Below are 27,780 nucleotides of genomic sequence, written 5' to 3'. Positions count from 1 at the left end.
AGAAGCTTCACAACAAGATTTAAAGAACACATGGATGCACTCCGTCTTAACAACCTGAACAAGTCCAGCTTTGCCTCACATCTTGCCCAACACAATCATTCTGCAAACAACATAGAACAGAATCTCCGAATACTACACTTTGCCAACAAAGGCACAATACTTGACCTTCTTGAAGAAATTGAAATATTTGTCTACACAAATACAGCACCTGACAACCTACTCAATGATCAAACTGAACTAAGAAACAAATTCTTCCTTCAGAACTTTGAAGATCTACTAGTTCAAAACAAGTAACCACCCAATAAATCCTACACCGGCTCCCCAAACCCCCCCCCCCCCCTCCCAATGACTCACCCCCTTCACCTTACATCCTAACCACAATGGTGTCAATGTAATATACTACCACACAATAAGACATGTACCATATCTCTAAATGTTAAAGCCCTACATTGCTAACATAAATCAGTACTCTATACATATTAATTCTAGCTGGAACAAACATAAGCTGCCTTTACCAATATCCCAGATCACCCTAATGTTAGAATAAAAATAAGTCAACAGTTAAAGAATCTTTTGTTCATGATTTTTAAAATATTAAATGTGCAGCCATTCAAACAGCTTTAATCCATTACAAACACTTTAACTCTTATACATATACCTTTAGTTAAAATAAACAAAATCTGCCCTTGATAATACTCCAGATCACGTTAACGTAACAACAGAAATAAGCCAACATTTCATCTGAAGATTTGTTATTAATTTAAATATACAGGTCCTAGTCATACAGACAACCTCACCTCACTGCAGAACCAATAACTCTGTATTAGTGTTTCCTAGGGAGTCATGTACAAAAAAAAAAAATTGCCTGTAACATACAAATAGAAATAACATAACAGATCACCTGAAATTTATTCTTGTATTAGTTTATTATTATTTTCTCTAGTGCTCTCATGTTATCAACATTCTAATGGAAAAACTTGCCCTTATATCGACTTTAACACATGTAAAGAACAACAAATTACATCTCTGTACAAAGTAGGCTTATGCCATATCTCTCTGTCAAGATCTTTGTTATAAGCAACAGTTGTAAAGCGCATGCTGGATGCTGGTAAAGTGTCACTGTTAAAGTGTGAACTAATATAGTTCGTGTGAAAGTGTTCTGGACATCAAAATGGAGGTAGACAGATACGAAAAAAGCCGCCTATACTGTCGCAGTAAGTAAAAACTAAATTTACATCGATATCGAAAGATAAAGTATAGTCATGGCGATACATTGAAGTGACCCATCTCTCTGCCATAGAACCAGCACCCAGCATTATGCTACTACCAGTAATGATGTAACTTCCCGGATTCTGCCGAAATCATCTGAAGATGAACCTGAAAGGGTTCGAAAACCGGTTAATGTAATAAAGCATTATTAATGAAAAAGTGACTGGTTGCAGTTGTGTATAATTTATTTACATTAATATACAGTCACGGTTCTAAAATATCCGTAATGGATAAGCATAATAATAAGTGTTTTATTGTGGTAGAGACTGTTTTTAATCAATTTTTAAATTATTTGGTTTGCTTACAGTTTACCTAATGGTGATTTGTGCTGACTAGTTTGTAGGTCTTAATCCTGTGACTGCTGCAGATGCCATGTTTATTACAAAGTTATCATTGCCTAATCTGGATACCTGTCTTGTATGCCTCGCATTTGGGCCATCACAATCAGCGTGCCTCAGGCAGTACTGAATGTTTCCATGGTACTGGCAGTGATGACTTGTTCCTGGATTTTTTTTCCACTGCCAAAACAGAATAGATTCTGTGGGTGCAAAAAGTTCATACAGGGAATTATTGTCTTTGATGTGTGTCGATAAGTTATTTATCACACGGGAAAACTGAGTTGTCAGAATTGCTTTTTGAGTATGAATTATGTCTTCTAACAATTTTATGTGAGTGTAGTGACCCATGACAAAAGTTACCCACCATACATTCATTTCAGTTAGTTATTCCTTGTTCCTTTTGTGAAATCTGGTTATGACAACTTATGTTCTGTGTGAAATACTTAATGAAAATTTTAAAAACTGTTAATAATTACATAAATGTGCAAGAATCGTACATCATGTGCTACTTTTGACAAATGCATATTATACTGTTTAAGTTGTGTGCTAAATTTAGGGTGTTTTTGTAATGCAAGGCACCCTATTACATCATTCAGTGACAAAGATGTAATGATAGTCTGTGATGTCATGGTAACACATGGACATTAATTGTGAACCACAGAATTAATTTTATCACTCCATTTCTGTTAAATAAATATGCAATCTATCTGGTAGTTTCCTGTATATGTTTGTTAGGCTATAACGAAGACATTGTATAGTTTGGAAGGTGACAACATACATTTCTACTATGTAAATAGTGTGAATGTGGCACAGCTTTTATCATAACTTTTGGATAACTACTTCTCTACATCTAAAAGATGTGCATAGAGAATAGATGTCCGTCTCTGAGTGACCTGATTGAGCTGCCTTCCTGTCATGAATAATTCAAGAACACTGGCAATGATCCTTAAGTTTTCTGTGCTTTCATATAACACGAAATACTTGCTGTAGAATCCAAAATGCTCAGCCTTTCTTGATAGTTACACATTTGTAAACAACCTTAAAGACCAAACAGTTGTTAGGTGAGTACTAATATGTTGTATACACAGACTAAATTGTTCCTAGATTGCAAAAAAGTGAGGAATTTAATTACTTTTTCATAATCAAAAAACAACTTACGATGATCAGTGTAAGATCATACCTGACAGTTAGCAGTGCCATTGCCAACTTTCAGCTGCATGCCACTAATGATGAAACAAAAGCCATCCATATAGCTGTGTCAACACTGAGGTGTTGCCATAGAGATACTTACAAAATCATGTGACTGGTTGAGGTAGGTGCACAAAGCTGCACCTCGCTGGAACTGTCGTTAATCTTCTTACACCAACTCAGATGTGCAGGAAAGTAAGGATTTTTATTTGGTGCACTGTTACTGTGTTAGTTTTGTGGGATACAGAAATAACACCCCGGGACTTGAGATAGATTCAGGTTTCACTTTCCTGCATGCTGAATTTTCTATAATGTGAAAATATGAAATAATGTAGAAGAGTACAAATTTTTTTGCACAACTCACTTTTATTAAACTTTTGGTATTGTTTTGCAGAATATTCACTAATATGTGCATACACAGAGGCATCTACCTTCATTTTAGTATAAATTCCAACTGATAATATTGATAGCTTTCATCTGTGTCCTCCTTTGTATTGAATTGCAGCTGAAGCTGGGGTGGCAGCAAAAACATGGGTGCTAAAGTGATCTGCTAACCAAGTGCAATCATAAGAAAAGCAAACAACACAAATGCTGCTATGCAAACCTGCAAGTGTGTTGCACAAGCATTTGTCATTGGGTGTCTGTTTTTTAAATTATTGTTCATATTTTTCAGGATACTATCAAGGCCTGAGAGACGCTAAGAAGGGTAGACATAAGCTAAGCCACCTTCGGATGCATTCAAGGAAGAAATGAAACTAAGGGACTTATATTTTTATACCATAAGGAGCCATGGACATACAGAAATTACTGTTTTGAACAATCTTTTGCAATGTTCTGCCAGAATTCATCTGAAGAGATACATATACTTTTTTACATTAATTGTAAAGAACCTCAATTTGTAACATGACTTCCTTCAGAGATTACATCTTTCCATTTTTGTATGACACTGTGATATTGTAAAAGAACTGTTTATCATTTCTCACTTTAAACTGGAATGTGATAATAAAATACTGGTAATTTATATATAAATATAAAAAGTTTCTTCTGTTTCCATTTTATGGTCATGACTTTATTTTTTCTTTCCTTGGCACTAGCTTTGTTTTAACTACGCAGATCCAAAATCTTCCTGCCACTTCTGATACTTGGAAACAAGGTGAGATGCTGAAGGTCTTGTTTTTGTCAAAGCATGCATAACATCATCTGTTGAAATAACTTTGGCCTTCAGCTTACATAAATTTGTACCTGCAAAATAGAGAATGAAGAAACATAATTATTTGTTTATAATCACAGAAGATTACTTACGTTTTGGATTTGTGGTAAATAAGTCTGTATGGACAAAATCATTATTAGTACTAATACGATAGAACACCACCAGGTGTTAATGAGCAATGCTGTTAGGAGACCAAAACCTGGATGAAACCACTCATTTTGTGCGAGTGTAAGCTTCTGCAGCCATTGACCTCTTCAGTAAAACTTTCCAGATACCTAGCTGCACTGTTGTTTCCTATGAAATGCATTAAACTGTCACATACCTGAAAGTGTTGTTGAGCCATTCATTGTGACTAACAGCTTGATACTTATTGTAATATAAAGTACTGGACAAAACTTGCAGATTTATTGACAGATCACATTATCTCTCACAGATTATCATATCCATCGTATTTTACTAGTGGTCCAGTTGGAATACATGAAATATACAGCATGAGCAAGACCTTGCATATTGTAGTAACTTCTGAACCAGACAACATTGGAGCTTGGCTGGCACACACAAACAATGGCGAATCTTATTTAGAAATCTGAATGTTCCTTTTCATTTCTTTCCTATTTGCTGTTAGAGGAAAAATATTAGGATTGCTCCCTGACTAAATTTATAAATCCCAGGATTCAGTCCTCATATTGGCCCAATTACTTTTTCTGTCATGTACTGCATTTGCCACGTTCTGCAATGATTCGTATATGTGAAAATACTGAGTTGCTTTGTAGCTGAATTCACATTAAACTGTAGATTCCACTAATAACTGATGATGTAGGTCAGTTCAGTAGCTACAGCCTTTAAGACCAAGACAGCCTTACTCTCTATTAGATTGAACAGATAGTTGGAGGAAGGCAAAGCCAGTCCAAACTATGAATCAGGAGTGATAAGCAAAAAACAAAGTAATTAACAGAAAATTGAATCTGGCCCCATCTCGTATAAAAAGTAATAAATTGCATGTGAAATGAATGTTTCGAGTAGCAAGTTCTCATCCTCAGGCTAAGTACATGAGAATTTTCACAACTGCTAGACAAGGAAACGTCAGACTAAACAGTTTGTGCCTTGGATTATAATTGGTCCTCTTTGTGCCCCATCAGTTTCATAGAATCCATATACCTGTTTCTTTCTATAAAGCATCTTTTCCCACGAGCCAACGCAGCATTATGTTGTCATGGGTTCCATAACATGCTTAAGGGAAGTCCATGTGGACCAGCCTCTCAACAGACCCGTGGTCTGAGTTGGCAGTGTACTGAGGTTACTAGTTGTTGTCAGTGTCCACATCACTGATATTCATGTGCACCTTTAATAGATCGCTGAAGTATAGGATATCACTCCAGTACAAGCTGTGTTGAGATTTATAGCAAAATTTCTACAGAACCTATAAAGAATATATTTGAGCTATTTGTTTAAAATATTCACACTTTTTTTACTTTACAAAGTTTTTTCTAGCTTTTTGAAAGTTGGTTTTCTTCCCTTCATCATGCAGAATTTCCACATTAGTGCCGTAGCTTACCATCCTTATCTTCACAGTTTGTTACCAAGCAAAATGGTGCATTTGCCAAATGCAAAAATAGACAGAAATGTTCCATCACCCAGTTTTCTGTCATATTAAAAAAAGTTGTCGTGTTTGTTAGGATATGATGCTGAACACAGTGATCAAAAGAATATAATTATTTAAATTGGGTCAACAGTTGACTTATTTGCTGTAGTCAGTTGTTGACTGACTTATGAGTAGTGACAGCTAATAGTGTGTTTTCTGAAGGACTGTGTTTCAGGACGAGAAACAGGTCTCGCAAATGTGTTAACAATAAAAACAATTTTTGTTATGCTTATAGTGAATTCAGTTTGAACACACAGAGGTGAATTTGATTCCTTAAATTATCTGAGCTTAGAGTTTTATTCTAACAATAAAATATACGTGAATAAGTTTTGAGCTCCAGAAATCTGTTAACCAAACATGTAACATTATTAACTGGCTAGTTAAAATGGTCATGTCATGTGCCTTTTGCAATGCCTATGATATGGTTGGAACCTAAGAATCATGTAATAGACTGCTTCTTCTGTTCGACGGATATATCTGGAATAAGTTCAAAGTCAAAACATACTGTTAGATATGTCCTTAGAAGCAGCAATTCAACCAGTGCATTGAGGACCACACCTCCCCGTACCAAACTACAAAAATGTGACTTTAGATTTTGAAAGTGTTGATGACATAAATGAATTACAATAATAGTGATCCAGATTTTGAGGAGTGAGTTAAAACAAATTAAGCTCACTTTCTAAAACAGGAAGGTCTAAATGACTTAGTTCGTGATCTTGGGCTACCTAAAAGTAAAGCAGAGTTACTTGTTTTGAGATGGAAAGGATGGCACCTCCTGCAGCATGACACCAAAGTTGTTGTAGTTGTTGTTTTTTTTCCTCGCCAAGAGGAACTAGAGCACTCATTTTCTAAACAGAAGGACCTACATTTCTGTAATTATGTTAATTCTGTGATGGAGTCACTGGGTATTGAATATGAACCTTAAGACTGGCATTTGTTCATTGACACCTCAAAAACTACCTTGAAAGGGGCTTTGATACATAATAGAAATCAGTTTCCATTCAATCCTATAGCGGACACAGTTAGTATAAAAACAGTTACATAAACATATCTTCCTATCCAGTATCGAATGTGGTGACTATTCATAGCAGATATGTGCAGATTTTAAAGTGATAGACATTCTATCCTCCCCCCATGAACCATGGACCTTGCCATTGGTGGGGAGGCTTGCGTGCCTCAACGATACAGATAGCCGTACCGTAGGTGCAACCACAATGGAGGGGTATCTGTTGAGAGGCCAGACAAACGTGCTGTTCCTGAAGAGGGGCAGCAGCCTTAACAGTAGTTGCAGGGGCAACAGTCTGGATGATTGACTGATCTGGCCTTGTAACACTAACCAAAATGGCCTTGCTGTTCTGGTACTGTGAATGGCTGAAAGCAAGGGGAAATTACAGCCGTAATTTTTCCCGAGGGCATGCAGCTTTACTTTATGATTAAATGATGATAGCGTCCTCTTGGGTAAAATATTCCGGAGGTAAAATAGTTCCCCATTCGGATCTCTGGGCGGGGACTACTCCAGAGGACGTCGTTATCTGGAGAAAGAAAACTGGCGTTCTACGGATCAGATTGTAGAATGTCAGATCCCTTAATCAGTCAGGTAGAGGAATTAGTGAAGTTCGGTGGCAGGAGGAACAAGACTTTTGGTCAGGTGAATACAGGCTATAAATACAAAATCAAATAGGGGTAATGCAGGAGTAGGTTTAATAATGAATAAAAAAAATAGGAGTACGGGTACGTTACTACAAACAGCATAGTGAACTCATTATTGTGGCCAAGATAGACATGAAACCCACACCTACTACAGTAGTTCAAGTTTATATGCCAACTAGCTCTGCAGATGACGAAGAAATTGATGAAATGTATGATGAGATAAAAGAAATTATTCAGGTAGTGGAGGGAGACGAAAATTTAATAGTCATAGGTGATTGGAATTCAAGAGTAGGAAAAGGGAGAGAAGGAAACACAGTAGGTGAATATGGATTGGGGCTAAGAAATGAAGGAGGAAGCCGCCTGGTAGAGTTTTGCACAGAGCATAACTTAATCATAGCTAACACTTGGTTGAAGAATCATGAAAGAGGGTTGTATATATGGAACAACCCTGGAGATACTAAAAGGTAACAGATAGATTATATAATGGTAAGACAGAGATTTAGGAACCAGGTTTTAAATTGTAAGACATTTCCAGGGGCAGATGTGGACTCTGACCACAATCTATTGGTTATGAACTGTAGATTAAAACTGAAGAAACTGCAAAGAGGTGGGAATTTAAGGAGATGGGACCTGGATAAACTGAAAGAACCAGAGGTTGTACAGAGTTTCAGGGAGAGCATAAGGGAACAATTGACAGGAATGGGGGAAAGAAATACAGTAGAAGAATGGGTAGCTCTGAGGGATGAAATAGTGAAGGCAGCAGAGGAACAAGTAGGTAAAAATACAAGGGCTAGTAGAAACCCTTGGGTAACAGAAGAAATATTGAATTTAATTGATGGAAGGAGAAAATATAAAAATGCAGTAAATGAAACAGGCAAAAAGGAATACAAACGTCTCAAAAATGAGATCGACAGGCAGTGCAAAATGGCTAAGCAGGGATGGCTAGAGGACAAATGTAAGGATGTGGAGGCTTATCTCACTAGGTAAGATACATACTGCCTACAGGAAAATTAGAGAGGCCTTTGGAGAAAGGAGAACCACTTGTATGAATATCAAGAGCTTTGATGGAATACCAATTCTAAGCAAAGAAGGGAAAGCAGAAAGATGGAAGGAGTATATAGAGGGTCTATACAAGGGCGATGTACTTGAGGACAATATTATGGAAATGGAAGAGGATGTAGATGAAGATGAAATGGGAGATATGATACTGCGTGAAGAGTTTGAGAGAGCACTGAAAGACCTGAGTCGAAACAAGGCCCCGGGAGTAGACAACATTCCATTAGAACTACTGACGGCCTTGGGAGAGCCAATCCTGACAATACTCTACCATCTGGTGAGGAAGATGTATGAGACAGGTGAAATACCCTTAGACTTCAAGAAGAATATAATAATTCCAATCCCTAAGAAAGCAGGTGTTGACAGATGTGAAAATTACCGATCTATAGGTTTAATAAGTCACAGCTGCAAAATACTAATGCAAATTCTTTGACGACGAATGGAAAAACTGATAGAATCTGACCTCGGGGAAGATCAGTTTGGATTCCGTAGAAATGTAGGAACACGTGAGGCAATACTGACCCTACGACTTATCTTAGAAGCTAGATTAAGGAAAGGCAAACCTACGTTTCTAGCATTTGTAGACTTGGAGAAAGCTTTTGACAATGTTGATTGGAATACTCTCTCTCAAATTCTGAAGGTGGCAGGGGTAAAATACAGGGAGCGAAAGGCTATTTACAATTTGTACAGAAACCAGATAGCAGTTAAAGTAGTAAAGGAGTTTTGCTATTTGGGGAGCAAAATAACTGATGACGGTCGAAGTAGAGAGGATTTAAAATGTAGACTGGCAATGGCAAGGAAAGCATTTCTGAAGAAGAAAAATTTGTTAACATCGAGTATAGATTTAAATGTCAGGAAGTCATTTCTGAAAGTACTTGTATGGAATGTAGCTATGTATGGAAGTGAAACGTGGACGACAAATAGTTTAGACAAGAAGAGAATAGAAGCTTTCGAAATGTGGTGCTACAGAAGAATGCTGAAGATTAGATGGGTAGATCACATAACTAATGAGGAGGTATTAAATAGAATTGGGGAGAAGAGGAGCTTGTGGCACAGTTTGACTAGAAGAAGGGATCGGTTGGTAGGACATGTTCTGAGACATCGGGGAATCACCAATTTAGTATTGGAGGGCAGCATGGAGGGTAAAAATCGTAGGAGGGAGACCGAGAGATGAATACACTAAGCAGATTCAGAAGGATGTAGGCTGCAGTAGGTACTGGGAGATGAAGAAGCTTGCACAGGATAGAGTAGCATGGAGAGCTGCATCAAACCAGTCTCAGGACTGAAGACCACAACAACAACAGACATTCTATACAAAATTTTGCAGCTTCTTGTGCATGTGGGATAGAGAGAAGCAGCCATTGTATTAAGAAAAGTTGCCCAAATAATCATTCAATCCAGAACAGGCAAATGTTCATCAACCACTTAATAGGGCTGACAAAATTGTGTTGCCTCCATTACACATCAAATTTGGTTTGATTATGAACTGTGTAAAATCAATGGATTATGAGATGAATACATTTTTCTTTGTACAAACCAAATTCTTGAAGACCAATGAAGCAAAACTAAAAGAGGGAATATTTTTTGGGCCTCAAATTAGGGAATTTATGAAAGTTTCACAGTCCAAAAGCCTGTTAAATATGCAAGACTCGGTTGCATGGTTCTCTTTCAGAAAGTCATAAACTTTCTAGGAAGGGTCTCGACATTATAGAGAACTACACAGTGAGCTGATTGAGAAGTGCAAGGACATGCGACGTAATACGTTGTTGAAAATACATGTTGAACTCCTAGCTTGATTTCTTCCCTGAAACCCTTGACACTGTTAGTGATGAACATGGAGAGTGTTTCCACCAGGACACCACTGAAATGGAAAAATTCTACTAGGGGAAAATGGGCTCAAAATATGTTGGCAGGCTATTTTTGGACACTAGAAAGAAATTCCTCATGCAAAGCAGTCAAAAATTTGCTACACACACATTTTAGGTTGGTGAGGTGTATTATAGCTAATGTTTTAATTTTACTCAGATTGATAATTACCAGAAATGTTATTTATGTGATTACTCATAAACTATGGGTGATAGAAAAGCTCTGTGCAAAAGACTCGAAAAAGGCACACATAAACTCAATCACCCATTACTTTCAACATTGAAAACACAATATTGTTGACTATTGTAATCGTTCAGTGTTAGATGACTGTTTATTTCACCAGGTCCCAGCTTACAGTGCCCATGTTATCATGCTCATACCCAGCCAGTTCTGGCTGTATTCCCCAAGTGATTAGCAGCTTTGGCAATTTATTTGTGTGCTAGGGCAAAAGTGGGCCCCATGGATCAAATTCTTGTTGCTGATGTCACTTCTTCTTGTCCTCGAAGTCATCGTCATCAACATAGTCTCTCATCTAGGGCATTCTACTGTGTCAAGTGGTTATGCATCTATGAGCTTTCAGTTGTGTCGTCCTCAGCCATTGTCAAGTGGTAACTTGGTAACTATCTGCCACATAGCTGTGGTCCCAACTGTGATGTGGTCAGTTCACAGCCATGTATGGCAGTGTTTTTGTCCAGCACAAGCTTTACCCTCATGATGGCAGAGTTCCATGTTGTGCTTGGCTACAAACTGCCATCTTTATTGCTGATGCTGAGCACCGATCTTGAAAGGATCCAACTTTTTTCATGGCAGTTTTCATCATCTGTTTCCTTGGACTCCTTGTGGTTTGGTTGCCACATAAAACTCATTATTTTGTAAAAAAGAATGTTTCATGACAGTTCCTTCTGAAGTGGTTAGGTAGCAGCAGCACTGATGCCTCTCACCATCATATTGACAATCACTGCTAATCCAATTTGCTGTGAAATGAGTCAAATCCTTTCAAAATCTAAAGAACCCGCCCCTAATCTGACAAGGGTGGGAGCAAGTGCCTCTACAAATTACACAACTTTCTTTTTAGAATATGCATGTTAAAAACTGGAAGAATTCTTGGAACACTTCAAAGCATCTATGACCACATCAGATTCACAACAGAGATTGAAAAAAAATGTGGTGTCTTTCCATTGCTTGTTCTCTTCATCTACTGAAAACTAAATGGGTGTCTTGCACTATATAGAAAAACCAACGTTTACAGACTGTTATCTGTATGCGTTCAACCACCACCACCACCAGGTAGCCTAAAAGTGCACTGTTCTAAGGAGCTTTACTGTTGAGCAGAAGCCATCTTAGATGCCAAAAACTTGCCAGTAGAACTGAATCACTTACAAAGTATTCCGTTGTTGCCAGACAGCAGCAGCCACAACAACAAATAAATTGCAGAAGCAGTTTCAACAAGGTTTTGAACTCCGCTTAACAGGAGAGGAAAAAAGCTTGCAGGTCTACCATTCTGTAATTGTGACAGTGAAGATCAGCTTTATTATTAATATAATAATATACATTATGTGTCTACAGGTAGCAGCTAAAGTCTTCAGGCCTCTGGCTAAAATACTTGTATGCATACTCAAAAGGCTTGTGAAAGATATATGTCTCAGAATACCTGGCATTTAGAAATTACTGTGGGAGTAGGACAGAGTTATGTGGAACTGAACATGAGAGGTGACTGTGACTATGCTATCCAGAGAAACTGGGGGTTGCTGAATGTGTTATGGAAATTTGACATAAACTTACATCCAGTCACACCTCTGACAACATGACGTCTACAGGTTTGGGGGGGGGGGGGGAGGGGGGGTAGAATAATTAAAGAAGTTATAGAGATCAAAAGATCTAATAACATCATCGATGAAGTCAGCAATTGCACTACATGCATTGTTTCACTCAACCATTGTGAAGCTGGGTGTGGCAGATTAAAAATGAACCTCGCTCAGGGAGACCTTCAACTTTAAAATGTGATGTTGGTTTGCACTTTTGACAGTAGGGCATCATGCATAAAGAATTTGTATTTCCAAGGCAAACTGTCAACCAAGTGTTTAACAAAAATGTCCTTGAAATGTTTAGGAAAAGGGAGAATTCAGTGAGACCAGACGCTACAAACAAGTGAATGCAGCATCATAACACCCCATGTTACACAGCAACTTCGATCAGGGAATTCTTGACCCCAAAAGGGATTGCTGTTCTTCAGTCCTCCCATTCACCTGATCTGAGTCCTTGTGACTCCTTTTTTCCCAAAATTGAAGAAGTCTTAAAAGTACACCAGTTTGGAACTCTTGAGAACATTCAGAAGAATGTGACTGAATGTTAAAAGCCCTATCAGTTGAAGCCTTTGAGTGCTGCTACCAAGAATGGGAACAATGACTCCGCCAATGTGTAGCTGCCGAAGTGAACTACTCTGAATAAAACAATACTGTTGTTTGAAAAAAATAAAAACTTTAGTAGATAAAAAGTAAGTATCATTACTTTTCTCACATACCTCGTAACTTTCAAGATCCTCCACTGCATATGATGTAATGCTGCTCACATTTCCACTTTCATGTTATTTGTTCACAGGTGGTGTTATGGACTTTTTAAAATCTTCTGGTAGTATACTTTTATTTGAACTAAACACACAAGTTTATAGCATTTTTGTGTAACAGAACATATCGGATGATGGCACTGTATTGTTTCGTACAATTACTCGTTCCATCTCTAGTCCATATCAGCCACAAACTATTTCTTCTTGTTTAACAAAAATAATTTTACTGACTTGTAAGCTGTTTCTAGGTAGCCAAAAGATCTAATTCTACAACCAGTTCCCAACATTTCTCCTTTGCCATTGTTGATTTCTGCAGCCTAAATTCCCTAACTATCTAGAAGCTTGAATACGTGTCCCTGTCATTGTGACTTTCAGTTCCTGTTTGAGCTCAGTCTTATGGATCAACTCATTTGTCATTGAATCAATGTGTAGCAAGAGAAATTGCTTTCCTATAACTTCAACAATAACGGGAATCAATTCTTTTGTGACTAAACACTACATCTTTTGTGATCCACTATTGGGAGTATGTAACAACATTTTTCATCTGACATACTACTAGTTCTTTAATTGTGCATAGATTCCAATCACTTGACCAGTTTAGCACTTTTTTGGACTTAAAATGGCACTTGTTTACTTATCACCAATTATAATGACTACTTTAGTGAGGAAATCAATATCATTTTTTCCAGGTGTTTTCTGTTTTTGCTTATTTGCTACAATGTAATTTGTGTGGTTGAGCTGTATTTCCTTTAGAACCTTCCAAGTGTACCCTCTACATGAGGGGGGGGGGGTTAATGTTGAAATCATATGAATGTCAAGTTTTATTGCTGGCACACAACCTGTTCTATCATTCTTCAAATCCATTCCTTTCTCTGAGGTTGTAGCTATCCATTCTGCAGTCTTCAATAACAATTTTCATAACTTTAGGATTTAAATCATGCTTGATACCTTTAATGGTTTCATTTATCTCACATGGCCGTTTTCCATCTCCTCATTGTCTTAAGTTGATGTATCAAGTCATATGTGTCATCACACTCTTTGGTATTGTATCCAATATGACTAATATTGTCCTTTCACTGTATTTAATGCATATCTTTACTCTTTGTCCCAACTCTGTAAATTGCACTACACATCAGCCTCCTTGCCCTGCTTGGTTCTCTATAGTGCTTGTGTCAACTATCTTGTAAATCTCACATCAAAAGTCACTATTATCAGGCCATCTCGCTCCGGCTATTCCAAGAAGATCCAAACCCATATTGGCCATTTCAGTCTTTAAATATTTGAGTTTGCCACCCTTCAAGAAGGACATAGACATTCTGTATTGCTAATCTTCTGGGCAGGGGTAATTTCTTTTTTTCCCCCCACTTCAGCATTCCATGACCAAAGGCCCAAGTGGGTCTTAATCTATATATAAGTATATGGGTAAAGCACACTTCATCATCACAAAACACAAGAAAGCTGCTCTCAGTTGGAGTATCCAAATGGTGGGTTTTGTCTTGCTTTTATCATTCTATGCTTCAACCACCTTTCCCCAGTTCACTCTGATTAAATGAAAAAAAGTATTGCTTTCCAATCTCCACTCTTTTTATTTTAAGTATTTTTGGCAAGGAGAATTCCTCTCTGCATCTGTGTTAGACAGATAGCAGCTTATTGAGTTATTTTTTCTATGTACAATTTTAATAAACAGAGACACTTATTATATATATAAAATGCAGATATTCCTAGTATGAAAAAAGAGTGAATCAGAGATATGAGAGATGAATTCTGTTATGAATAATGACTTCCCTGCTTTTAAATATAGACCAAATAGTGTGTTATGGAAAGGTTTCAGTCAAGCAAGTTGGCTGGAGCATGACTTGGAATAAGAGACTATCTGTCATGGTGAGGAATTTTGTAGGAACAGCATATGGCAGACTGAAACAGAGAGTGGCAAATCATTACTCCAATGCTAAAGCTGAGTAATTTTACAGAAAAGAATGGATAACTGTGAGAAGTGTTACATTGATGGGATTACTTTGCCTTTGCATGTCAAAGGACTCACTCATGACAGAGTGAAACTCTCGCTCAGGAAACAACCCAACTAAAAAATCATTCTACAAAATTTTCTCTCTCCAAGACACTGATTCAGCGAAATACATAAAAACGTGAAAAAAATGTAAATTAGTTGCAACAGATGTGTGAACATTCTTGTATGAAATGTTTGCTTCATAACCTGTTACTCATTTCCATTTAATTTTTATTTTCCTCACTATGGCATTTCAGTTGTGTAGCCATTCCGAAGTAAAGTGTTTAACCTATTAAATACATATTTTTTGGGTTACAATCATTGTCATGGGCAGTCCAGAGTTGGCCAGACTTGAATGCTGTAGCATGATGTTCAGGATAGACAGTAGCACACAGCCACACCATTTGCTATTGTCAAGGAGCATGGAACTTTGTGCATTGACACCACATAGCAAACAAAAAGTAATTTCAGATTGAAGCTTCAGGTTCAGCTACATCAAATATTCTGTTGACTCAGTGGATAGAGCACTGCCACAAAAAAGGAATAGTTTAGGTTCAAGGTGCAGTTTGGTACATGGCTTTAAATTAGTAAGGGAGGTACATTCAGTACACACTTGTTTTCAAACTTAATATTCCATTGCACTGAAATATGTGAAGGAGAAGTAGAGCACATAATGCAAGAAAGCAACTAAAAAAAATCACAAAATCAACACACAATTCTGTGGCGAATGATTGCAAATGTCAAATTTATACATATGAAGTGAAATGGTTTTTAGCACTTACCAGACTCGCATTCTTCCAAGACAGAGAACAGTGGCCTGATTGCATTCATCAGTGTTTCCTGACTGACTAATTTGATGTCAGAACCAGAATACCCATCTGTGACCTGCATCATGTATAAATTGTTTGTTAAGACAGCAACAATAACTTCTTTATTAACAAATTTTACATTAAATGATATCTAATATACTGCAAATGCGGAAACTGATCCTCTCTCTCTCTCTCTCTCTCTCTCTCTCTCTCTCTCTCTCTCTCTCTCTCTCTGCCACATACCACATGCCATAAATCCAAAAAAGAGACAGCATTCATGGATGTGAATATGTATGCTTTACACTTCTAGAAAGCCATAATGACATGATCAGAAATGTGGCAGATGCCCACACTAAGAGGACTGCTCATAAAGTTATAACTATCACATGGAAAAAAAAATAGTTTGTTTGTTTCCAGGTTCATTTCTGCAGTCCAACTAAATATTGAAATCCCATGTGGCAGTACTGTAGCATGTCCCTAGAGGAGGTGTAATCCATTGATAAAGTGGAGTATATTGCAGCTGTTGATTTTCTGCCTAAGGATGCTAAGACTGCTGAGTTAGTGGACCAGTCATTAGGTGGTGCAGATATTTCTAATGTGGTCAAGCACATCTGAATTATGGAAGAAAAAAGTCGGACACCGTCTCTGTGTGAAGAACTGGGAGTCAAGATGATAGTGCAAAAAATGAAAATCAACCATACACCAGTTTTCAACATCTTGCACTATATTTTGAGCACAGCAAAGTTCACTACCAGCCCGGTTCTGTGACTGCTCACACCTGTTCAAAAATCCTGCCAAATCAAGATCATGTCAAATCAAGGGAGATGACTTCTTCACCCACCTAATCACCACAAATGAGTACCGAGTGAGGTGGCGCAGTGGTTAGCACACTGGACTCGCATTCGGGAGGACGACGGTTCAATCCCGTCTCCGGCCATGCTGATTTAGGTTTTCCATGATTTCACTAAATCGCTTCAGGCAAATGCCGGGATGGTTCCTTTGAAAGGGCACGGCCGATTTCCTTCCCCATCCTTCCCTAACACGAGCTTGCGCTCCATCTCTAATGACCTCGTTGTCGACGGGACGTTAAACACTAATATCCTCCTCCTCCTCCTCCTCCACCACAGATGAGTATCATATGAATTACTCTAATCCCGAGACAAAGGAGTGAACTAATCAGTGGAAACATTTGGATTTATCATTGCTGATAGAGGCAACTGTCATTGAGCAAGCTGATGATAAGTGTGTCTTTGGGTTGCTGTGGCATGGTGCTAAAAATTTATGATCTAAGGTGCAAACCGTCTCAGGAGCTTGATACCAAAATCTCCTAACCAAATGGGAGATTGCCAAGACAGTGTCACAGAGAGCTTTTTGAGGGGGTATTTTTGCTCAATGACGATGTTCTGGCTTATTCTGCACAGTCACACGTGCTGTTTCTTCTGGCTATCAGATGTTGGCTAATCCCATGCATTCTCCTGATAAGGCATCCCGTGACTTCTCCTCTGCCTCAGATCAAGAAACCGTTGCAAGGCAGGCATTTCCAGAATGATGACTAGTATTCTCCAGGAGGGATGTTTCTTGAACAGCCAAAATGCAGACTTCTACTACCAGGATCTCTGCCAAATGATCTGTCGTTGGGAAAAATGTGTTACATAAAAGGGTGAATATGAAGAGATGGTTTGACGGTCGCAACTTACATTTTTTGAGGGGATAGTTAAAACTTTGAGTACTTCTCATACACCCACTTATTGTGATTGGTCAGGTGATGTTGCAAATAATGTTGACAATCCCAACATATTCTATGAGAGCTAGGGGTACTCAACAATGAGGTTATCACTGGTGTCAAGTCTGGTGATCATGCTGGTCAGGGGGAATTGATGATGAACAAATTGGAGAGCATGTCGAGTAACATAATCCAGTACTTTCTCATCTAAAGTGAGACCAAGGAAGTATCTTACCTCATCATGAAACATACCTCTGTGTTATTCAGTCTCCAATTGTATGTTTGGCTACCCTGTGAGAGCTGGGCTGCATTTTGAGGTGTGGGAGGAAGCCTGGAAAATGACTCCCTTTGTTCGTAGCCCAGTACCCAGAAAATGCTTTTTGATGGTCCTAGCTCAGGAAGTGACATTGATCACATTTTGTGTTATGGACAGTCAGCAATGAATGCTTGTTTCATGGAGCAGTGCTGGCATACTGTATAAATGTAATTTCACTTACCAGAAGGTTGTAACCTTGTGTGTCAAAGTTAATGTGAGGCATGTTCAGAAAGTAAGTGCACTGATTTTATATACTTGTTTAGAAAAAGTGTATTTGAAAAAAAAGTATAAAGGATAGTGTTGATACATTTGTTGACTATTTTTTCACACGCTCGCCATCTTGTTCAACATGTGTGGTGGCACAAGATCTTTTATGCCCTCCTCGAAGAACTCTCCAGCCAGCTCCTTCCCCCTATTTAGAAACTTTTTGTGTACCTGCTCATCAGTTGAAAATTCAATTCCATTAATGTGTGTGCCTTTAGGAAGGTGAAAACGTGATAATCTGAAGGCACTAAATCAGGGTAATATGGGATGTGGTTCAAAAGATCCCAACCAAATGAGTTAAAGAGTGCCTTGCTGGTTAAGGCTGTGAGAGAATAGGCATTGTGCAACAAGCACACTCGTCTCGTCGGCATGACCCTCCTCTTGATTTGAACGTCGTTGTTGTTGTTTTTTTTTTTTTTTTTTTTTTTTTTAAAAAATTGTGAATTGATGGTCTCCTCCTGAGACTGAAATTAAACCAAAATTATGCCACTTCAGTCCCAAAAAAATGAGGCGAAGAGTATTTTGCCTGAAATTGTGGTTCAAATTTTTTGGTAGATGGAGAACTGATGTGACACCACTGTGAAGACTGATTTTCTGTCTCAGGCATGTAATGAGCCACCCACATTTCATCTACAGTCACAACAGAACTCAAAAAACCCTCATCTTCCAATTTGAGTCACTCAAAAAACTCATGGGCACTACTGATCTGATTTTTCTTGTGTTGCTCTGTCAGCTGTTTTGGGACCCATCTTGTGCACAGAGTCTGACATCCCAGCTTTTCTGTTTCTTGTGTAAGAGAGTTCTGAAGAGTAGTAGAAACATCACAGAAATTTCATCCACTGTCAACCTGTGGTTGTCATGAACAATTTCCTTATTGTGGACCAACTTATCAGTCAGAATCAAAGGTCTTCCACTCCTCTGTTTGTCATGGAAATTTGTTCTGTCTCCACTAAACCCCCTACATCGCTCAAATACATTCACTCTATTCATAACACCACCTCCGACCATTTTGTTTCACAAAAAACTGTTTGTAGGTATTATTCCTTCTGCTAGTATGAAGTGGATCACAGCATGTGGCTTGCATTTGACGGGATTTTTTACTGATATCTTTTACACAACTGGACACTGCAACATGAGTTTATATGCTACTGTGTTCCTGCAATGCTCACTTTGGTCAGGGAATCCGCTTCTACCATCAGTGCTGCCAACCTTCAAAAAAACAAAAACCACAATCCATTATGGTCACAGTACACTTACTTCCTGAACATACCTTGTAATACCAGGTGCTGTAGATGTTACAGAGCATAGCAGATAGGGACGCAACTGTTGCAGAAGTTGAGATTAATATGTAGTGTGTTCACAGAAAGATATCAATATAGTACCAGGCTCATTTGCCATGTATGCCAAAAAATCATAAGGCTGATGTGTGGTGTTGCAAAAACAGGTGATAAAAGGTAATCTAGTGTAGGAAATGGAATACTTTATAATTTTGTAGACATGTGCCAATGTATGCAGTTTATTGGTAGATGCAGGTGTCGAAGGAAGTCTACACATTCAGGAGGAGAAGCATTTAAATGCCCATCTTCCCACTCATATTTAGCTTTTCCACAGTTTACCTACACTGATTAAGAAAAATTGTGAAATAATTTCTTTTCAAAACACATGAACAGTATCCCTTCATATCTTTTTGCAATACAACCTAGTGCACTCTCTAAAATGCTTGCAGGATTTTATACCTCTGTCTACCTTCCTTCCATCTTTTGCAAGAAGTGAGTGAGCTAGAATGTGCCTAAAGGAATAATTCTCTCCCAGGGACTATGCTGTGGGATGTTAATTTAGGTCCTCTCCAACCTATGTTTTAATGAAAAAAATTGTAGGTAAGTGTGCAACATGATATTATCAACTTTGACAATAAGGCTGCAAGTAAGAAATCATTGCAACTGAAGTGGCCTATTTACAGTGCTCAGAGACACCAAAAGTGAATAATGGAAGAGTTGACTTGTTACATGGTCAAACCATGTTTTTCCAATATGCAAATAATATGTGGAGCTATGTTGATTGTAGATCTGAGTAAGTCATCCAAGAGAACTGCATGCAAGGGATGGTGTAAGCTAAAATAGGCTCTGATGTAGGTATGTTATAATTATAATAGTTTGATTACAACACTGGTGATAGATCATAAGAAACAAAGATAGCCATAAAACACCTAGGAGAAATTGTAAGTAATTTCATTGAGGAACAACTACGCAAAATTAGACAGTGTAATTGTAAAACTGAGATTCAATGTGTTACAGAATGCCCCCCAAAGCGCCATTTAAGCTCCATATACGCATATAAAATATTGTCAAACATTCAAATATTGCAACTGGATACTAATTACCTCATGACTACGTAGATTCAAATATACTTAATATCCAGACCCAGTAATTGGGGCCAGCCAGTGTGGCCGAGCGGTTCTAGGCACTTCAGTCTGGAACCGAGCGACCGCTATGGTCACAGGTTCGAATCCTGCCTCAGGTATGGATGTGTGTGATGTCCTTAGGTGAGTTAGGTTTAAGTAGTTCTAAGTCTCAGGACTGAAGACCACAGCAACAACAACGATGATCTCAGATGTTAAGTCCCATAGTGCTCAGAGCCATTTGAACCAGTAATTGGGAGGAATATTTTTGTTAACACTGAAACCACTAATTACCTAAATTCTTTAATGACTACCAGTGTTCACTAGACTTTATATTTACCTCATAGTCACATTCTCTTGTTTTCATAATTTCACCAAAGTTTGCAGTATAATAGGCCAGCAATGTACAATACTTGCAACATCATTTGTAATTAAAGAGAAATTATGTGATCCTTCATTACAAATGTAAATATATACTGATTTTTAGCCCTAGCAATCATATTGAACATATGGTTTCTATTAAATTAAGGCATATTTAATTTGTAATTCCAATTTATATTAGAAAAAGACACAACTTATATTTTGGTTATAAATTAACCAAATGTTATTCACATTGTTAATTTCTGTATATTATCTTGTTCACACTTGTAATTTGTTTATTTCAGAAACTACCTAGACAGACTCATCAGGAAATAATGTAGCAAAGTTACGCTGTCCACAGTTTATCTCTGTGTATTAATTTTCTATTGTAATTTCGTAAATTTGCATCTTAAACAGTACTATCGATTGTTATTAAAAGTATAAATAGATGTGCAACAGCACTGTCACTGCACAGAGTGTTTTCGAAGTGTCAAGATGTTGTCAGTTTGTAATGACAATTATTCATTGCTACACAACACCTACTCAGTAATAAAAGAATTCATTGCAACTCTTGAACTTTCAATGATTTCTCTTTAATTACAAATTACGTAAGATTGCTCCAATTTCTTACAATATCAGCTGTAAAGCAGATATAAATATCTAAAAGTTTAGTGCTAAATTCTACTGCTATAACTTTATTGACATTTACAGTCTTATTAGTTTCACTCTAAATTTTCGGTGTAAACATATCGTGTTCTGTACCTGCTGGAGGAACCTTTTATTTAATTATTAATTTTTGGTGAGACTACTCAATGAGATTTCAAAGTGAACATTACTATTTAGCAGTTTTAAATAATTAAATTTTCTCAAATTCCAAGCAGTAATGCTATACATGAAAAAATTGGAAGGAAACTGAATTCATCCCTCATCTTGTTCAGTTCATGCCTTAGTGAAATACAGCTGATATTGAAGCAAATGGCGGTGCCACATTTTATTAAGAGTAAGATGAACTTCATATTTGGTGAGCTTACTTAAGACTGGGGTTCTTTTCTCTTTCTTTAGCTTCTGGCTTGCAGACCACACAGCCAATAAGATTGAGCTACGTGCCTCATCATCAGTGTCTCTTAAAAAAAATCTCCAGCTACTGTCGTTCCTTCCTTTTCACTATATGTTTTGGTTAAGTCATTGTTAATTATTATGTTTTGTGACAATCTTCCAATTATTAGCACACATTACCGTATCATGATTAAACAAACCATTTATTGTTTCTTTTGTCTCTATAATGTGAAGATAGTCTTATCACAAAACAGACAATTTATTGTTTTTTTTTTTGTATCTATAAAGTTGAGATACTTTTCTTATAGAAGAACGTGCAGAGATATAGCATGAGTTATGTTATAAATTAATGAAATGAATGAACAGTCATGAACACATATAAGAATTATTAGGAATCAACTATTATTAATCTACCATTTCAGACAATGGGAAATCCAGGATGGAATGCAACAATATTGCAAAAATGAAAGTTGCTATTCACCATATAGTGGAGATGCTGAGTAGCAGATAGGCACAACAAAATCACTGTCACAAATAAGCTTTCGGCCAGCAAGGCCTTCGCCAAAAATAGACGACAGCCCCCCCCCACACACACACACACATGACTGTAGTCTCTGGAAACTGAAGCCACACTGCAAGCAACAGCACCAGTGCATGATGAGAGTAGCAACTGGGTGGGGATAAGGAGGAGGCTGGGGCAGGGAGAGATAGTAGGTAGGTGTGGGTGACAGTGAAGTGCTGCTGGGGAGCACACAGGGCAGAGATGGAGAGAGGGTAGGGCAGCTATGTGCTGTTTGGAGGTTAGACGGAGGGTATTGGTGAGGTGACGGAGGGGGGGAGGGGGTTGTAGGAGAGGGAGAGAAGTAAAAAGACTGGGTGCAATGGTGGAATGAGGGCTGTGTAGTGCTGAATGGGAGCAGGGAAGGGGTTGGATGAGTGAGGATGATGACTATTGACTAAGAGGTAAATTTAGAAATATGTCAGTAGTGAATGCACATGCACCAACAGAGGAAAAAGATCATATAATTAAAGAACAGTTCTGTGGAGACTGCACAGTACCTAAATATGAGTTGATGCTAGTAATAAGACATTTTAATGCAAAAATAGGGAGGAATGGACGTCCATATGAAGTTTCTGGAAAATATTCACTACATGAAGAAAACAATGAGACGGGAGACTTACTATGCCAATTCGTAGCAAGGAATAATGTGAAAATTAAAAGTACCTGCTTCCCACACAAAAAGGTTCATCTGGGTACTTGAAAATCTGCAATAAATGTAGTAGTCAATCAGAGTGATAATATTTTAGTGATTGCATGCCACTCCATGTCAGTTATGTATGTATGGAGTTGCAGAGGACATATTTTAGTGATTGCATGCCACTCCATGTCAGTTATGTATGTATGGAGTTGCAGAGGACCAAACTGTGACTCAGACCACTTTGTGATAAAATCAGTCTCGAGAGGGATTGTCACTAACAAATGGCAACATAACAGGAGAGATGATGAAATGGAATACTGACAGACTGAAAATCCCTCATGAAGTAAAAAAATACCAAGTAACAGTAAGCAGAAAGTTCAACAATGAAGAGACTGCAGGAGGAGTAGAGGAAAGGTGGAGCAGGATTGAAAAAGGCAGGAGGGTTATGGGAACGAAGGATATATTGCAGGGAAAGTTCCCACCTGCTTAATTCAGAAAAGCTGGTGTTTGTCGGCAGGATCCACATGGCACATGCTGTGAAGCAGCCATTGAAATGAAGAGTGTTGTGTTGGGCAGCATGCTCAGCAACAGGGTGGTCTACTTGTTTCTTGGCCTCAACCTTCGTTTGTCATTGCCCTCACCCATCCGCTGCCCTAGTTCCACTATTTCACCCAGTATTTTTACTTCTCTCTTTTTTGACTGCCCCCCCCCCCCCCCCCACCTCTCCCCTGCCATCTAACCTCCTGAAACCACATAGCTGCCCTACCATCTCTCCACCTCACCCCTAATCTATCGTTTGCTACCTTTGTTTAGAAAAACTATAAATGCCCGTGACGCAAAACTTCTCTAACTTGATACACACACACACACACACACACACACACACACACACACAGAGAGAGAGAGAGAGAGAGAGAGAGAGAGAGAGAGAGAGAGAGAGAGTAAAACATGCATAAAAGTATTAACCCTTAATTGCTCATCTTAGGTCAGTATCATTCCAAGAGTTTTTTATTATTTTTCCAATTCTTGGCATGTTGAGGAATGAAGGTAGTGAGCCTCATATAAATTCCTGTCCTGTGCGGCTGTCTCTTGCGCTCTATCGGAAACATTCATCTCCGTCATTGTTACCTTGTACTACATGCTCTGATCTGATATGACTACCTGCATCACTCTGTATTTCAATGAAATAACCCAATGTGACCACCTGTATTGTTCACTATGTTACTAAAGTCATCTGAAGCAAATATTTACTTGCTATCATCATCATTGTCTTTCGTATGTGTCAACTCATCAGAAAATTCATCATTATTGCTTTTCTGCCTAGTTACATGTTTTAGGAAGTGTTCATTGTGCTATATAGAAGGTCTTAACATGGGTTTTCATGTCCTTTCAGAGAATTCCAAGTTTCCCACAGAGGATGAAATTATGTCAGAGCTACTATGAACTGTTGATGATCAGTCTCTGTCTGAGTAAATTTAAGAAGTTGACAATACTGAAATAAGACACCACATGATATTGATTCTGTTTATGTGCATCTTGTCAAGGGACAAATCTTTGAATTCATTTTGTTACCAAAGATATGAGTAAAATAGACACACTAAATGACCGATGTAACTAGTTAGTCTTAGGCAAAGACCCAATAACCATAACATCATTTCTTATAAGGAAAGTGCTTTAGCCCTGGCTACACCATCAAAGACTCCAATCTAAATCTTTTCTCTTCATTTTGTTGATATGAGGGGAAATTAAATATAAATGGGGTTTTATTTTCAAAAGTTATTAATTGAAAAATCAAAGGCAAATATAACTGATTTTTCTACATAGTTTTCTGCTTTAGAAATTCGTATTTCCCAGTGAGGAGGAAGGTTTTCATTTTATCCCAGAATTGTAAAATGCTGGTTGCATCAGAAGCCAATTGCACAAGAACCCCTCTACACCCTCAGCTTCAAATTGCTGCTCCTAGAGCTTCTTGAAGCTGCTGAAACATATCAGGGTGATAGGTCCAGGCAGGGAGGGAGGATGATCAAGTTCAGTCTAATCCATTTCCTAAAGTTTTGAGAGTCCAGGAGCTGCAGTACGGAGCCTGGAATTGTTGTGGTGGAGGATGACCTCTCAAATCAGTTGGTTTCATCTTCTGCACCAACATGCAATTCTAACCTCATCAAAAGTCTACAGTAGTAAGCAGTTTTGATTGTGAATTGCTCATACAAAAAAATCAATTAGCAAAATGCCTCACCAGTTGAAGAAAATGACTAAAAGATCCTTGCCAGCTGACAGATGAGTCTTGGCTTTCACTGGGGCTGTTTCCTGTTTCCTCCACCTCTCAACACTGGCCTGTTTTCAATCAAGAGTGTGGTAATGGACCCACATTTTATCACAGGTGACAAATTGGCTAAAAAATGTGTCATCTCCTTTGACAAATCTTGCTGTACACCTCTGACAGATCTCCAAGTATCTCAATTTCTCATTTGTGGGCAAATGGCAAAGGACCCATTGGCACATACTTTATGGAAGTTCAGGTCTTCTTGATGATTGTTTGACAGCTTCCATGATTTATTCTGCAATTTCAGTTACACTCATGTCAATTGTCTTTGAGAATGTCTCGAACTGCACAAATGTTTCACCCTTAATGCCGGTCTTAGGACAGTGATCATGTTTCTGATGTTCAACTTGTTCTCATCCTATCTTGAAATCTTTAGGCCAGGCAGACATATGATTCCTTGGTCATGTTTGGATCCTGAACTGTGCAAGAAGTCTCCAAAAAATTTCCATTGCTTGAACTCCTTGATGAACAACAAATTTCATAACTATGCATACGCAATGGAGGGTTGCCCCTGTTGCTTCAACATCATGAGTAATCTTGATGAATTAATTGGGAGTGTGGAATGGCTGGCGCTCCACACTCCTAATGCACCCCCTCCCCCTCCCCAAAGTATACTGGAAGTGCAGTCTCAGTTCTACCAACCATAGATGCTCATGCACAAAAGTCCCATTTGTCTTTGATTTACCCTCATATATTGGTGAATGACATTGTTATGTACACTAATAAGTGAATGATGAACATTCATGGAAAGTTTTACAGATCTTGTGATGCACAATGTACAGACCATGTGAAGATGAATGCCTTTCTGGGTCCCTGCACAGAAATTATGTAGATGGGTCAGATGTATTTGCAGTTACTATTGCATTAGAAGATTCCTCTTTTGACTTCACTGTATTCTCTTTGATGATGAAAACCGTAGAGATGAGAGGAAAAAGACTGCTAAGTTAACTGGTGTGGGTGAACTTATCACACCATTGTAAGATAACCATCTGAAGTTGTATACTCATGGAGAATATGTGACAAATGAGAATCAACTAATTCTGTTGATGAATTCTTCTCAGGTTATCAGCCAAGTGGTGGCATCATCTTGTCACAACGTTTCAATGAGTTTCATACCCATCATCTTCTGGCGAAGTGTCAGACTTCGCCAGAAGATGATGGGCATGAAATACGTTGTAACGTTGTGACAAGACGACGTCACCACTCGGCTGATAACCCGAGAAGAATTCATTAGTGGAATATGCCGAGAAAGACTGCAATTGCATAAATCAACTAATTCCATTTCAATGGTGATGTTACTTCCTACAGTATATGCAAAAAGACCAAACAAACATGGTATAAAGGTTTTTCCTGTGGTAGATTCCAGAACATTTTATCTTATGAACATTGAAACGTGTGTAATCACAGAGCCAGGTTGTCCTTTCAACAAATCAAATGAGTACTCAGAAATAGGGTAACTTTAGTGTTTCTCAGTAAGTGCTGGCAGAAATGTAACTACTGTCAACTGGTGCACATGTCTGCTTCTTGCAGAAATTGTATTGGAGAAATGGTTGGCATTAGTTGGAAAATTATGAAAGAACAAACCAGATTTTCCACAACAATATTTGTCTAATAAACAAACATGTGTAGATTCAAGCTGTTCAGTTTTACAAAACATGTAACAATGTTGTCATATGTTCGAGCCAAATTGCAACTTTTACTCATCTCTATTATGCATAATGATGGAAAGATTGATGAAGATACATGTTCTCAGAAAAGGTCAGTGTTATAATGTTTCACCACCATACAAAGGTGGATCACTCACTTGTGATCAGTTATGAAATAAATTACAATGTTGTTTGAAGAATGAGAAGATGGCCATTAACATTTTTTGTTTGTTTGTTTCTTTTTTCCATTTGGTAAATGTGTTTCCTCTGAATTCGTATGTCCTTTACAAATAGAACACTAGTAATTAAGTGACAAAATATGAATTTCTGCTGGATGTGGCTAAGGTCTTAATAATCAACTATGTTGTTCAAAGGATGACAAGTTCTTATAGGCATTGGAAACTATCACAGAATATAATGCTGCAGTTAGTACAGAGAGGAACAGAATGGAAAACAAGAGGATTCCCAAGAAGATACCTGGAACAGAGATGCAAAGGAAGTGACCAGGAGAAAAGGTTAGTGATAGATGGGTGATAGGTGGGGAGGACTGGGTTGCAAGAGGAACACAGGAAGATGGTAAGAAAACAGGAATAGATGGCAAGTTTTATGTTCCAAACAGACCCAGCCTGAGGCTGGAAACTGTTCAGAATGATCATGAGTAGTTGTCATCCCTACAACACCTGACAAAAAAGTGAAGCGCACACAAAACGTGATCAGGTGTCAATTTAACTTTGTACATGCACATGCTATCTGCTAATTTGTAATCAATTAAAAATGCAATTCTCTGTGACATGAAGAACACCCAACATACTGCATTGGTGTGGTTTTGTTTAGTGCTGTTACCAGGTATGGTATGGTATATAAGGCTTGTGAACAGTGTCAGACGTTGTGTGATCATT

The 27,780-nt window shown here is 38.1% G+C and overlaps 2 protein-coding genes across 3 annotated transcripts in view; one reads left to right on the top strand and one right to left on the bottom strand.

Annotated features, from left to right (window-relative positions):
- LOC124804808 (survival motor neuron protein) overlaps positions 1–3,807 on the top strand; it is a 128,686-nt gene extending 124,879 nt beyond the window's left edge. Inside the window, exon 7 of one of the 2 annotated variants that reach the window (XM_047265146.1) lies at positions 3,469–3,807. In XM_047265146.1, coding sequence (XP_047121102.1) covers positions 3,469–3,548 — 80 coding nt within the window. In that variant the 3' untranslated portion in view covers positions 3,549–3,807. The remainder of the gene's footprint in view (positions 1–3,468) is intronic. The other variant, XM_047265145.1, reaches the window with a different exon arrangement.
- Positions 3,181–27,780, bottom strand: part of LOC124804807 (katanin p60 ATPase-containing subunit A-like 2) — a 183,918-nt gene continuing 159,318 nt past the window's right edge. Inside the window, exons 11-12 of the mRNA XM_047265144.1 lie at positions 15,570–15,672; positions 3,181–4,037 (exon numbers count right to left, since the gene is read on the bottom strand). Coding sequence (XP_047121100.1) covers positions 3,901–4,037; positions 15,570–15,672 — 240 coding nt within the window. The 3' untranslated portion in view covers positions 3,181–3,900. The remainder of the gene's footprint in view (positions 4,038–15,569; positions 15,673–27,780) is intronic.

Source organism: Schistocerca piceifrons, chromosome 7 (genome assembly GCF_021461385.2).
Source record: "Schistocerca piceifrons isolate TAMUIC-IGC-003096 chromosome 7, iqSchPice1.1, whole genome shotgun sequence".
NCBI lineage: Eukaryota > Metazoa > Arthropoda > Insecta > Orthoptera > Acrididae > Schistocerca > Schistocerca piceifrons.
The sequence above is the reverse complement of the archived record's forward strand: the minus strand, read 5'-3'. Positions and strand labels throughout refer to the sequence as shown.